Below are 13,423 nucleotides of genomic sequence, written 5' to 3'. Positions count from 1 at the left end.
GGCATGCTCTCTGCCACTGTTTAATCTTCACTTTCCACTTTAGTAAATCTAAGGGGGATATTGTTTTCTGTGTTCCTCCATACCAAAATTTGTGAGGGATCAATTCCCCGTTCCCCGTGGTTCCAACACCCATTCAGCTGTGGTCGTTGTCCCACAACCTATATCTGCGTTCACCACTACAAGTTGAATGGTGTCTTTCCAATTGTCTGGGTGCAGGGAGATAGAGGCAGGTGGTAATTATACACCACTGAGTTTAAATGGGTTGAGTATAGAAATATTTTTTATTTCCCCCATCCAAACCCTCTTAGTTGGTGAGGAAATTAATATTGGGCTTAAAAGGAGAAAGTGCCCCAAATCCAGATGTAGTCCATTTTCATACGTTCCAATGTGATATTAACTGTCGGGCTAGCTTTCTTCTAAAGGTGCTTTATGTATGTAGAAATACTTCTAAAGATCTATCGGGGAGCCGCCACAATGCCAGTGTATTAAAAAAGCAGCCCTGATCTCCCTCATTCGTTTAGATTACTTTCTTTATTAAGTGAAGTAGGCAAAGTCTTTTCTGGGCTGATACTTTGCAGAATAGATGGAAACGTATGACTTTATTCCAGGGATCGAAGAAAGTTTTTGAATTATTCATTCTGTTGGTCATGTATTTATTATGTTCCATTTCTAGGGCATGTGTTGTGATTATTGACATGGCACTATGTAAGTTTTCCTTTTGAATCTTTGTAATACATTTGATAGGGCCCTGGGGCTATTATGGAAGAAAATTATGAAACTAGGAATCCCATTGGATATTTTCAAATATATCTGAATGTTGCTTTTGGATGCTTGGGTGACAGTAAGACTGAAACAGAAAACAGCTGCACATAACATGAATACAGAGACTGGTTTGACTCAGGACTGTGTCTTTGTGCCAGTAGTTTTTAATATACTCATGAGTACTTCTCTCATGTTCTCCAAAGTATTCCAACCAAAATTTGGGAAGCGTGTAGCTAGTCCACTTATATATATGATGTGGCATTAAGTGATTTGGCACCTTGGGTTTCAGATAATATGCTTATTGCGTACACTGCCAAAATAGCCATAATTCTTGAGGGGCATCAGTAGGCAAAACAATCAATCTTTGATGGTACCGTAATAGATACATACTCAAGGTTCGACTTTTAAATATTTAAATTACTATATGAGTAATTCAGGGTGATGGAACTTCCACTTAATGCCTTTATCACACATGGGGCTAACAACTATGAAGTTTCTTAGTAAGTGTGGTCATGCGTACCTGCGAAATCTGGCCTCCTAACCCAAAGGCATGCATTTGTTAGATTATCCCTCTGGTAACCTTTACTGAAATATGTGGCAGGGAAGCCTACTGTGATATTCGATCCAGTGGTAGGAAACATGTGCCATTGGCTCTGTCGCTACCTGCTCTAACCCAATGAAGGCTGTTGATAGCCAGCTGGCATTAATACCCTTTTGTTGGAATGCAATCAAAAGCTCCTTTATGTTTGTGAGATCTCTTTGCAGAAAGAATAAACATATGCCAACTGGTTGTGCTTATTAAGAAGGCCACGCTGGCTTGGATACTGGAATTTTATACCATGAGGCAATACTTGGTTTTAGTTCTGTCATACTAACATATCGCAGAATATATATATATATATTTTTGTTTTGTTGGACACTCTACCACTAATGTTTAACAAAGTTCTTGCCACTTTACTTAAAACATTTGCTAACAATTTATTATTGAGCGATTTATGAAGTTTAACGTCTGATAGCCGTATTCAAATATGGATTGGAAATATGGAATTCAGCTTCCTTCATTGCAGCTTCCTGAAGTGGAATTTAGAAACTGGTTTTGAAACTGAGGAGTGATGTTTTTGCTACCCGTTACCTGAAGCAGATACAAGAAACTCCTTCAAAGTACAAGGTTTTGCGCCTCTAAAAACAGTGTTTGCCCCCCATGTAACTTTGTTTTGCCTAATGTTTACAGGCATTGGGGAAAAGCGTTAAAACAGTTATTATATTTATTTAATGATAATTGGAATGATGTACATTTGATTTTGTTATCCAGTCCCTCTAATAAAATTGATTTAAATGTTGCAAAATATAGTCAAGCACTGTTCAATTTGATGCATGAATAAAAAAGAAATGACACTAAGAATAAAAGACATGACACAGTGATATAAATGTAATAATATGCATTCATTGTAAAGTTAAGAAAACTTTACAGAAAATATTTAGAAGTAAAGTGAGAGATGCAGTACCACAAACGGTGCTGAATAAGCAATTTACCTCACGGGTCATAGCAATGTGCCGATGACTACAAACAAAATAGTACCACGGAGAATCCATCTCACCCTTGATACATCATTCTAAACAAAAACTGTGGCACTCTTCGGTATCCTTCAAGAATGCAGTGAATTTTGAATGGCTAATTAGCCATCTGCAGTGAATGCTATCACAATGTAATCATGTTTCAGAGCCATATAAATAATGTATGTAATTCTTGAATGACACCTAGATGTGCCATTGCTTTACTTTAGTATGTATAACCAAGCCTCGTGGGTTTATGGCAGCTCTTGTAGTTTAATGCTCTATACATCACTGACAAGACGTCCGGTCACCTCATTAAACTTCATAACCTTTCGATCTAGCAATAATTAAAAAAGAAATATAATGAGTGGGCAGGGTAATCACAAGTACACTGCTAATGAAACAAACAATACTCTAGTCTTTGACGGAACCCTCGAAATCAGAGCAAGAAGGTACAGATTAGCGCTACGGTGCCTTATTAATTGCAGAATGTGCGGAATATGACCAGTTTTTGTAATATAGCATCGAGAGCACCCACTTTCAGAAACCTAGAGAAGAGATGAGGGCCCTCTAAATGTAAAATCATAATTCACCATTGCTCTGACGGGTTATTCCTCACACGTTTCAGTGTCCCCCAAGAACATTTTGGAACTTAGGAACTCACATGGAAATGTACTCAAACTATCAAAGATTCAGACCCTTTATGAGATCGAAAATTCCTGGCTTACAGAAGATGAAGCATTTTTCCATAGTTTCTTTATTGGAAGATGTGAAGATCTGCTTGAAAGAATGCAGTAAGTAGTAGGACCTCAAAAAATGAGAACTCCCACATAAACAATATTTTTTTCATATAAAAACATTTTTTTTTTTTTTTTTTTTAACAAGTGCTCCTAACCTAGCGAAAATGCTTACATACAACAGTCACTGTCTGTGAAACTACTTTCAAATCATGTCGCGGTATTTTCACACCTCGTTGGATATACTTATGTAAATCTTGCCTGACATTTTTTGTGTTGTGTAAGTCAATTGAATTGCGTAATTCATTTAGTGCTAAATTAAAGACAGTTGAAGATAAATAGAAAATAAAGCGTTTATTTGATTAATTGAGTTGGTATCTCTCTGTGCTGCAGTGTTTTAAGTGTAGATTTTTTTGTAACCAAACGCCATTCATTTTCGGCAAAACACTCAATGGTGTTAATACCATACCTCACACCCTGTGTTCATTCACCTGCTTTGTTCGGCTTGTGCTACTAAGATTTGGAAACATCTCTCATACTAACAAAGTATTCTTTTTAATTTGTTTGTAGGACAGGAAAGATGAAGACCTTGATTTTGCGGAAGACGTTGTTGGAGGGGCCAAGACAAATACTGCATTGAAAGATGTTCAGGACAAGACTGTGAGATTTCTTTCAGTACATTATTACCAACCCTTTTGCCAAGCTGTGTGGTTTACCCTTGACGAGCATAAAATATCGTGCCAAAGCTGCCCTTTATGTAGCAACTTGACTTGTGTGTGGCAGCAATCAGTTGGGCAACCTGAATTCTGTTCGCATGTCTGTACATGACTCCGTATTGAAGCAAGGTGCATCTTTAAATTGTCCTGCCTGGTGCATAACGTTCCTCACTCTGCCTCTCCTCACATCCTCTCACAGAAACACAAAATATTTCTGGTATTGTTCACTCTTGCTGGAAGCTCAAAGTCTCCTGCTTGAACTCACCTGTATCCAACATCCCCATCCCACCTGACACAATCCTTGTCTGACTGCCCTCTCAAAATCTGGAGTTCTTACACTCCACACAAATCCTTCTACCTCATTTTTTAAATCCAAACTCGGACACATCCTTTTCAACACCTTCCTCCACAAATAACTCACTTTGGCCCTGTTACTTGCTTCTTGCCCATCCTAACTCATCTGGTCATTCTCGTTTTACACCCCGCTTCCCTTACCCTCTGGCCACTACAATGAAAGTTGCCTACTCCGATCCATCCACCTCGTATATAATTGTGAATGTTTAATGTCTGGTATTTGAGACAGCTTTACATGTCTCGAGTCTTGTTTTACCCCAAAAAACATAGGTACCCTACATGGATGACGTTTGATCAGCAAGCTTCACCCAATGGTCTGTTAAATGTTTTTACATTTTGGTTCCGCCCACCACAGCATATAGCGTGGGGCGGTTGGTCAGCCCATTTTACCAATTGGCTCCTTTTGCTTTGCATCACTGCACCTAGAAATATTTCCTTTACCTTTAGATGCAAAGTTTTTTCACAGTACGTTGTTTATTTCTTATTTTAACTTCAAATATCAGCTAGTTATTTTGCCTCCCCTTCTTTGTAACCTTTATATTCTAAAGTATTTAAGTGTCATTGTAACATTATAGCAGTTTGGAATCTGAGTGCTTGGTAGGTGGTGATTTATTCTTCTCCCCTTCACAAATGTTAATAAAATGCCTGGTACAACTGAAAAAGGCTTGCTGTGTAACATTCATAACTAGTAAAATAACTGCATCTGTGAACTTGTTTTGATTTTAAAATGTTTAGTACAAGCATAAGGCAGCATGTTCTGGTAATAGCACATTCTGTTTTTGCCTTTTAATTTTGTGACATATTCTTGCACAAAAACTAACCATTGCACCATCTTGCCCTGGCCAAGACATATTAGCTTTCCCAATGCTTGTTTTTTGTTTATCCTGATTTCGATTTTCCAGTACTTGTTAAAAAGTGATCCGACACAGCGTGGGTATATGGTTGATTTGATTTTAATTTTGTTTTTACCCCAAATGTTAATTCACTTTGTCTGAATTTATACACAACATTTTTCACGTTCCTATCTTAAAATACTATGGTGTCATTTGGCTCCTGCACATGCTATGTGCAACCTCAAAATAAGATTGATGTTATACAGTGGGAGATTACAAATCTCTTAGTGGGGTCTGTGCTCAATACCCTGTAACTCCTAAAATCTGAGAGCAGGTTCATGCAAGCTCTATTACTGTCATATATAGTCTGGAGAAGTATAGCCTCCCTCTTTACCGGTGGTTTATTTACAACATCTCTTCTATTTTTGAGAGATTCTAAGACATCCGCTCATTTAGAGTCAAGTTATGATAGTGTACTAAAGTTTTAACATCCTTAGTAACAGCCTGTACTTATGAAAGGATAGAATATGAGCATAATGATATGGAAAATAATCCATATTTATGTTTTTGGGAACTAATATGTGTTCCTACATTTCGGCAAATAGGCCTGTATATGTTTTTGTTGTTGTATGTGTCAATTTACAGTGCGTCTGATTGACATGTAGAGGACATCTAGCGAATTTTAGCTGACTTTATACTGGGTAAGTCCTGTCTTAATGAACGCCCAGGATCCTTAGGGACCGTTTACACTAGGGCTGAAACATGTTGACCAAAAAATAGGGTATAGGGAGTATTAGCTACCCTAATGCACCCAAATTAAAGTAACAATGTATAACCATCCCCAGGACAACAATAAAAAAGGTGTTCCTCTTTTTTTAAAACATTTTTTATTGAATTTTGTATCAAATAATATACAAATTATGGCATGCAGAAGACCATGTGCAATAGTATCTTATTCTGTGTTATAATTGGTATTCATCATTACCTTATATAAAGCAAAACAATTGCAGTCATGTACAATAAATTGTCATGTTCAGGTAGTTATGAAGGATCTAGCATTGCAAAACCAGTTAAAATCAATACAGTGCAATACATCATAACAATAACAAGCCCCCCACCTTAACCCTAACTAAATAGTCGTTGTGTACAAGATGGACTCTGTTTATATATAGACTAATAATATCTGAATAAATAGTCGTGAGGGAGGAGGAAAGACCTGGAGGAGTGGGCCACCAACGAGGATGAGGCCCAATATAAGTCATATCAGTGTATGTAATTCATTCAGTGTCTGTCATGTGTAGCTCGTGTGGGAATGTTGGGGTGTCACCTGGCATAGTAAGTATGACAATATCCTATTCAGGTTATCGAACTCTGGTCGTCATCTGTTTGGGCCTTAAATGATTCCAGATAGACATTCCACGTCATGGCGATCAGTCGAAAAAAGGTGTGCCTAAGGTGTTTTTATGTAACCGGACCCCATCAGCCTATATCCTTAAGTGGTTCCTTGAATATGGTAGAGCCCATCCTGATTCACAGGGACCAGAATGAGATCTGATGAGGAAGCATGGCACAAAATAGAGTGGATGAGGGCCTTAAAAAAACAAATAAGGATACATGATAGAACTTTTCAACACAAGTTTAGAACATAGAAAGAGCTATAGGATACTCCTCTTAGTAGTATTTGCCCATGGAACGTGTATCTTACACTCCTGGTGCAAATTCTACCCCCCACTCCTTCCCCACCCCCATGATTCATGTGTACCAAATTAGGGGGATTGTTTTGTGACTGTGAAACAGTGGGATGCAGCGATAATACCTCCAAGGCATGTCCTCTTTTAACCTCTTGCACATTACTTAAGCCCTAGAACAGGGGTCTCCAACCTTTTCTTATAGTGAGAGCTACTTTAGGTCATAGAAAACTTTCCTAAGCTACTGTTCAACATAAGAATTCTGAATTCTTAAACACCGTGATTCAAGTACCCCAGTTGTGCTCCAGTGAGCATTAAAGCATAAAGGAAGAAATAAGCAGGCAAGAAAAGATGTTAAAGAAAAGAAAGCAGCGGAAAAAGAGAAAAAAAATAAAGAAGTGAGAACAAGAATAAATAAACAAAATGGAGTGAATAAAAGGTGAGGAAGAAGGAAAGAAAACAAAGAATAATAAGTAAAGAACGAATGAGCTAGCAAAAAGAAAAAATAATTAGAAAGAAACTGAAATAAGGAATGAGGAGAAATGAAACATGTAGAGGAAGAAAGCAGAAGAAAGAAAAAAGTAGATAGAAAAACAGCAGCAAGAAAGCGAAAGAAAGGAAGAAAAAGACAGAAAAGAAAGGCACAAACAAGAAAAAACAAAGAATGAAAAACGGGAAGAAAGAGAGAGAGAATCACAAAGGAGAGAACAGAAGAAAAGGGGAAGCAAAAGTGAATCAAGATGGCAAAAAGTCTGAAAATCAAAAGAGAAAGATCCAAGGTATGGTAGTAAAGAAGGAAAGGCGATAAAAAGAGGTAGAAAAATAAGAGAAGTAAAGAACATTTTCAGAATAGGATACTCTGCACTGTGGGTTTCCCAGGCCTCACAGAACGGGTGCAAAAGGGGAGCTTCATATTTTCAAACCAGCTCACCAGCAATAAAGTCCGAGCTCTTGAGAGGGAGGGAGCGAGCTCCAGGTAGCTTGCGATCAACCTGTTTGAGACCCCTGCTCAAGAAGTTGTCTACCTTTTCCATGCAGGAATAGTGTACAGAAATAACCATGCTCACTCCACGTAAATTTAACCCTCAATACACTTGCCTAAAAAATATGCTTAGGTCTTAAGACTAAACCACTATTAAGTGATCACAACCGTAGCCTAAAAATGAGCTGTGGCTGGCATTATTTTAATGCATTTGTGTATAGTGACTTAATGACCCTTGGAGGAATTGTTAATGTACTATAAGTAAGCAAATGTGCTGCTTTCGGCATCAGCCATCTTTAGTAGTGACGAGAAGATATGTAATCAGGTGGAACTCTAGAGATAACAGAATGTGTTTATTTCTTTGTGAGTTCTTCATGAGCAATACAGTTATTGATATTAGAAGCAAGAATGACACTTCATCAGTGAAAGATACTCTTGCATAATCGAAATTATAATCGCATGGATAAAAAAGTATTGATTATGACACTCGGTGTCACCTTAACAAGCAAACCCAGAGCTATTGGTTTGCCAATGCTCGTATGCTTTGTAATCACTCAGTCTAAACCAGAATTAAGAAACATTCTACAATGACCACTGGTGCATTATCATGCATGCACACTTAGGGGAGATTCGATCTGCCCGGTAGCAGTTTGCAGCTGCTGACACATTGCAAAATTAAAGAATTGAATACATTAAAGAAAAAACAGGATCAGAGAAAGGGAAGAGGGTGAGTAGTAGGTAAGTAGAAAAATCGAGGGGAAGTGGGAGGAGAAAGTGGCATACAAAAAAGTAAAAAATAAAAATAAAGTGGGAGTGGAAGATAAGATGACCCAGGAGATTGATGGAGTGGAAACGACAAACCATTCTCTGAAAGTAAAATGGTTTATTGCCAGAAACTAGGAATAATTCACATCTAAGTAAGGAGTGAGTAAGACGTGCTCATAATGAGAACACATTTGTGGATCGCGCTGTAGGGTACTGTGTAAAACCAGGATGCTCATTTTATGTGCAGAAGAAAAGGAGCAAAATCCAGCCAGTTCTTTAGATTTTTCTGAGCGCGAGGAAAAATCTCAATGAGGAGATGCAATTATAAGATCCCAATTGAAAGCAGCTACCTGGTCAATAATAGACCCGTAGCTATAGCTCCCCCTGCACCGGGGAGGGTCTTAACCCTTCAGACGCCCCTCAACCATTCAGGATGCCCCATTCAGCCCAAGACCAATGTACACATGTGAGATATGGGAAACTCAGGTGCCCATCTTCACAATCTGCGGTGGGCATCATTTTGCTTTACTCCACTGGTTAATAAAAGTGAAGTCTTGAAAATGAGTTGGAAAATTACGCAAAATACACACGAGGTTTGTGATCATCATAAATGTTTATTTTGGAATATCAAAATCCATAAAACATGCATTAAAATACTAATATAAGAATATGTGGTGTAAAATCATTTAAATAAAACTAAGAAACAAGCAGCCGACCGTGACTCATACTATATCATACAATAGCATAAATTGATGCACACAAAAACAAGACAAAAATCATAAAGCTAATTCCATAGTAAACAGGGTGGGCCTTTAAAAATACGCTTAAAAGTTGCCATAAAAATAAGGCACAATGGCCATGTCAAAGGCTTCAATCCTGCATTCCACCTTTGCAGAGGAGCCAGTCAGCGTGCAGAAATTTGGTCATTGAGCCAAAGTCTGCAGAATAACCACTGGCGGCAGATCATTTTCGCACCTCGCCACCAAGACGTGGAACACTTTTCCCACCCACCTACGTCAGACCAAGGACCTCCTTACCTTTAGGAGACTTCTCAAGACTTGGCTGTTCGAGCAGTAGCAGCCCCCACCTCCCACCTCAGTGCCTTGAGACCCTCATGGGTGTGTAATGCGCTTTACAAATTCCCTGATTGATTGATTGATTGAAAATCACCTCTCTTGCATCAAAGCATAAAATGAGTAGTGTGGGTGCATATTGCCTGAAACCCACGAGATCACACCATGGTTTTAGCCAGTGCTTGCATGGCCTAGCAAACGTGGGACAAAAAAGGCAAAATGGTGGAGAGTTTCTTCTGCAGCATTGCAAAGTCAGCACCCACTCGAACTGCAGTACTTCCCACCCCACTTTGTACAGAAACTATTTACTGGGAGAATCCCATACCTCCATTTTAAATAGAGTTGCAATGGGGTAACACCAGGCAGAGGGTCGAAAAACTCTTCAAAAGCAAGACTGATCTTTGTGCCCAAGAATAAATCTTTTAAACTCCCTGCCTAAATGCATGTTAGTTCCCTCAGCCACAGATTTCCTTTTCTATATTCTTTTATCAATTGGCGGGTGACTGACTTAGCTGAACCTGGAGAGGCCAACAAAGAGGACAAACCCATATCATGCAGTGAGGACTTGATAGAGGCAAGCCAGGGATCTTCTCGCACCCTGGAGAAATTAAAAGTGCGTTTATTGAAACTCTATAGGTTTCCAATTCCTCTACAGACCAAAGTCTGTGCCTGTACAGGATGGGTCTAGGGAAGGCAGTGCATTTCATTGAGTAAAGACCCAATGTGTCATCTGCAAACAACAGCATTGCAATTTTTAGAAATGGGTATAATCTCAGCTGAATGCCAAGATACAGGGATAGGGCCACCTTCCAACAGGGAGCGAAAGAGCAGCTGAAATTACTTGGCCCATATCAGGGGTTCAGCCATGAATAAGTCCCCAGGGCTTTGAGAGGTGGAAGGGCCCTGATGATCTCCACAAAGTCTTTAAACTCGAAAGTCATGAGAGTAGTACTTCTTCCAGGGCGGGGAATAATATATTGCAGTCCACTATTTTTATTGAAGGGCTTAGCTTCATAAATCTTCGAAAAGTGGTCCACCCAGGTTTGTGTTTGAAGATTGTTATCTTCTACTAGTGGCCGCTTTACAATTACCATGGGTCAGTGTCCCCCAGAAAGACTCAGGCCCTCACTAGGACCTTGGCAGCAAATGCCGCCTACTGCCACGGCGACTGGCGCCAACATACCTTCGCCGTGGCTACCGACCGTCCATGCCATTATGACCGTAGCTGGAATTCCGCCAGAAGGCTGGCGGAATTCCGGCGACAGTCATGGCGGGGGACGGCGGTAAGGTTGCGCTGCTGCCAGCAGCAGCGCCACGCCAGAAGAGCGCCGTCGGCTGCATTATGATCCATAATGCGGCCTGGCGGTTTTCCGCTGGTGGACACTGCTGCTGGCAGCAGCGCTGCATCCCGTCTCCTGCCGGAGGACTCCCTGCAAGCAGGTAAGTGGGTGCTCCGACAGGGGAGGGGAGTGGGGTTTGTTGTGTGTGTGTGTGTGTGAGACTGTGTTTGTATGCGTGCATGCGGGCGTTAGGCATGTGTAATGCGTGTGTGCATGAATGGGTGTGAATGTGAGTGTGCATGTATGTTGTGTCGTGTATTTGCGTGTGTGCCTGGATGTATGTTAGTGAGTGTTGCTGTGTGTGTGTATGAATGTATGCATGCATGGGTGAATGTGGGTATGCATGTGTGTATGTCGGGAGGGGGAGGGGGAGAGGGAGAGTGGGGGGAGGACTCTGTGGAGAGGGAAGGTGAGGGGGGCAGGAGAGACCCCTATAAGTGCCAGGGAAGGAATTCCCTAGCACTGATTGTGCCTACCGCCATGGTTTTTGTGGCGGTAAAAAACCCACGAAAACCATGGCGGTATGCGGGGTCATGATACCGCCGGTGGTACAGTGACAGCCGCTGGACTGGAGATATATATCTCCAGCCCGGCGGCTGTTAACGCCGTGGCTGTCAGTGTGGTACATTGGCGGTATGGCTTCAGCCATACCGCCAACGTCATAGTATGGCGGTAAGTACCGCCAGCCAGTTGCTGGTACTACTGCCATAATAGGACCAACCGCTGGGGTCGTAATGACCCCCATAGTGTCTCTAGCCTTAACCGCTATGACCAGACCCTCTCACAGATCTCGTTCCCATTGTAGCTTAGCTTGTGAAAGTGCGATCTTATAGTCCTTTTGGGCTTTACAAATGACCTCTCTATTGGTGCCCTTCAAGCTCTGAATAAGAATGACCCTTAATTTTCTATAATGACTATTAAACCAAGTAAAGCGGGTGTGTGCCCTGGGAGCCCTGCCCCCAACCTTGAATAAAAAGCCCTCAAAAGACCTAAACAGCTTTTCTTGGCACTTATTATTGGACTTTAGCAACATAAAAGAATGATGGACGGAGTGCTGAAACTTTTTAAGCACTCACCCCAGTCAAGGATCTGGGTTTAATCCATCGTTCTTTTGCTCCCCCATGCCCACCTCAGTTTGGACACAGCCATATGTGAATCAGTCTTGAACCTGATTCCTGGTGGAACAGTCCAGCATGAACTGCCAGGCCAGGTGCTCCCTGGACTGTAAATAAGCATCCTTGGACCAGATTCAGGGTATTGCCCCTCATCAGCCAGGCTAGCTTGAATCCAGTGGCACTGTGAACAAGACCCAGCCGTAAAATGCAAGGATTGGGTAAGGGACCTATATAGGTGAGGTTTGTGTTTATAATAATTTGCACCAGTCCGAGTGGATACAAAAATATGTAGCAATAATTAGCAACAAACAAACATTGTGGGGTGGTTGAGATGGAAAGAAAGATTAATTTCATATGACTTTTACCTTTCCCATGTACATGTTTAAGGACGTATATCATATTTTGGTCTATAAATAGTAGAAAATAATGTGATAATTGATGACCCCATCATGACTAAATATCAGGACAAGAAACACTGAATTGTGGGGCGAGGTGAATCAGAGATCATGCAAGAATAATTTACCAAGATTTAAATACACATTAGAGGAAGTATTTTGTAAACAACACTACCATTGATGAAGGAGCACATTCGCATTACTCCTTAAGGATCTGGTTATGTTTAGGTGTTATGAACCACTATAATGCTTAACCATAGAGAAGTAATTTTATGGGTGTCTTTTTATTTTATTTATGCGTTTTATGTAACAGGGACTTTACCCAGAGGTTTCAGAGCGCTTTACAATAAAGCAAAAGAAAGAACGTTACATGAGAAAGTTAGAGTAATATGGAAGTAGGTGACAATATGTACATGACATATATATATATATATATTACATATTTACAGAGCTGACGTGAATGGTCATTACGGCTCTTGAGGGTGTCATGTAATAGTCATGGTCACACTATAAAATGAGATGGCATATGCCTGGTGGGGAGCATTGGCAAGGAGTGCTATTGAGAAAAATTACTTTGGAAGAGAAGAGCTTTAAGGTCAGTTTTGAAGATCCAAAATAAGGTCATGGTGTGAAAGTTTGGAGGCAGTGAATTCCAAATTCTAGTTGTTCCCTGAATTGGGTTGCACCATTAGTTTTTCCCTTTTGAAGGATGGAGGTTCGAGCACCAGATTTTTAGCATTTTGTGATGGTCTAGAGCCACCTAAAATCTTAAGTTTGTTAGCTAGGTAGTGAGGGGTGTTAGTGTATATGGCTTTATGGGTGATGCAAGCAGTTTTGATTAAAGTCCTAGCTTCAGCAAGAAGCCAGTGAAGAGTTAGCAGGTTCACTTGACCAGTTTTGAGGGCATCAGGAATGGATCCTTGGCTGAGAAAGAGGTGAACCAGATTTGTCCAGTAGGGGAGAGTAAGGGTATAGAGTTTTGTTGCAATGTCGCTGGTGTTAGGGTCTAGAGAGTGACTTGAAAGTTTGGTTTTTCAAGGTTGAGAAGGGAATTCTCAGTGATAAATGTCAAAACTGTGCCAGGAGCATTTGAATTTGTATATCTCATG

The 13,423-nt window shown here is 40.4% G+C and overlaps 1 protein-coding gene across 1 annotated transcript in view; it reads left to right on the top strand.

The window, feature by feature from the left end:
* Nucleotides 1–13,423, top strand: part of CCDC60 (coiled-coil domain containing 60) — a 493,444-nt gene that overhangs the window by 142,925 nt on the left and 337,096 nt on the right. Inside the window, exon 2 of the mRNA XM_069214471.1 lies at nt 3,624–3,713. Coding sequence (XP_069070572.1) covers nt 3,624–3,713 — 90 coding nt within the window. The remainder of the gene's footprint in view (nt 1–3,623; nt 3,714–13,423) is intronic.

The sequence above is a fragment of the Pleurodeles waltl genome, chromosome 11 (genome assembly GCF_031143425.1).
Source record: "Pleurodeles waltl isolate 20211129_DDA chromosome 11, aPleWal1.hap1.20221129, whole genome shotgun sequence".
NCBI classification, from domain to species: domain Eukaryota; kingdom Metazoa; phylum Chordata; class Amphibia; order Caudata; family Salamandridae; genus Pleurodeles; species Pleurodeles waltl.
This window is presented reverse-complemented; position numbering and strand designations above follow the sequence as displayed.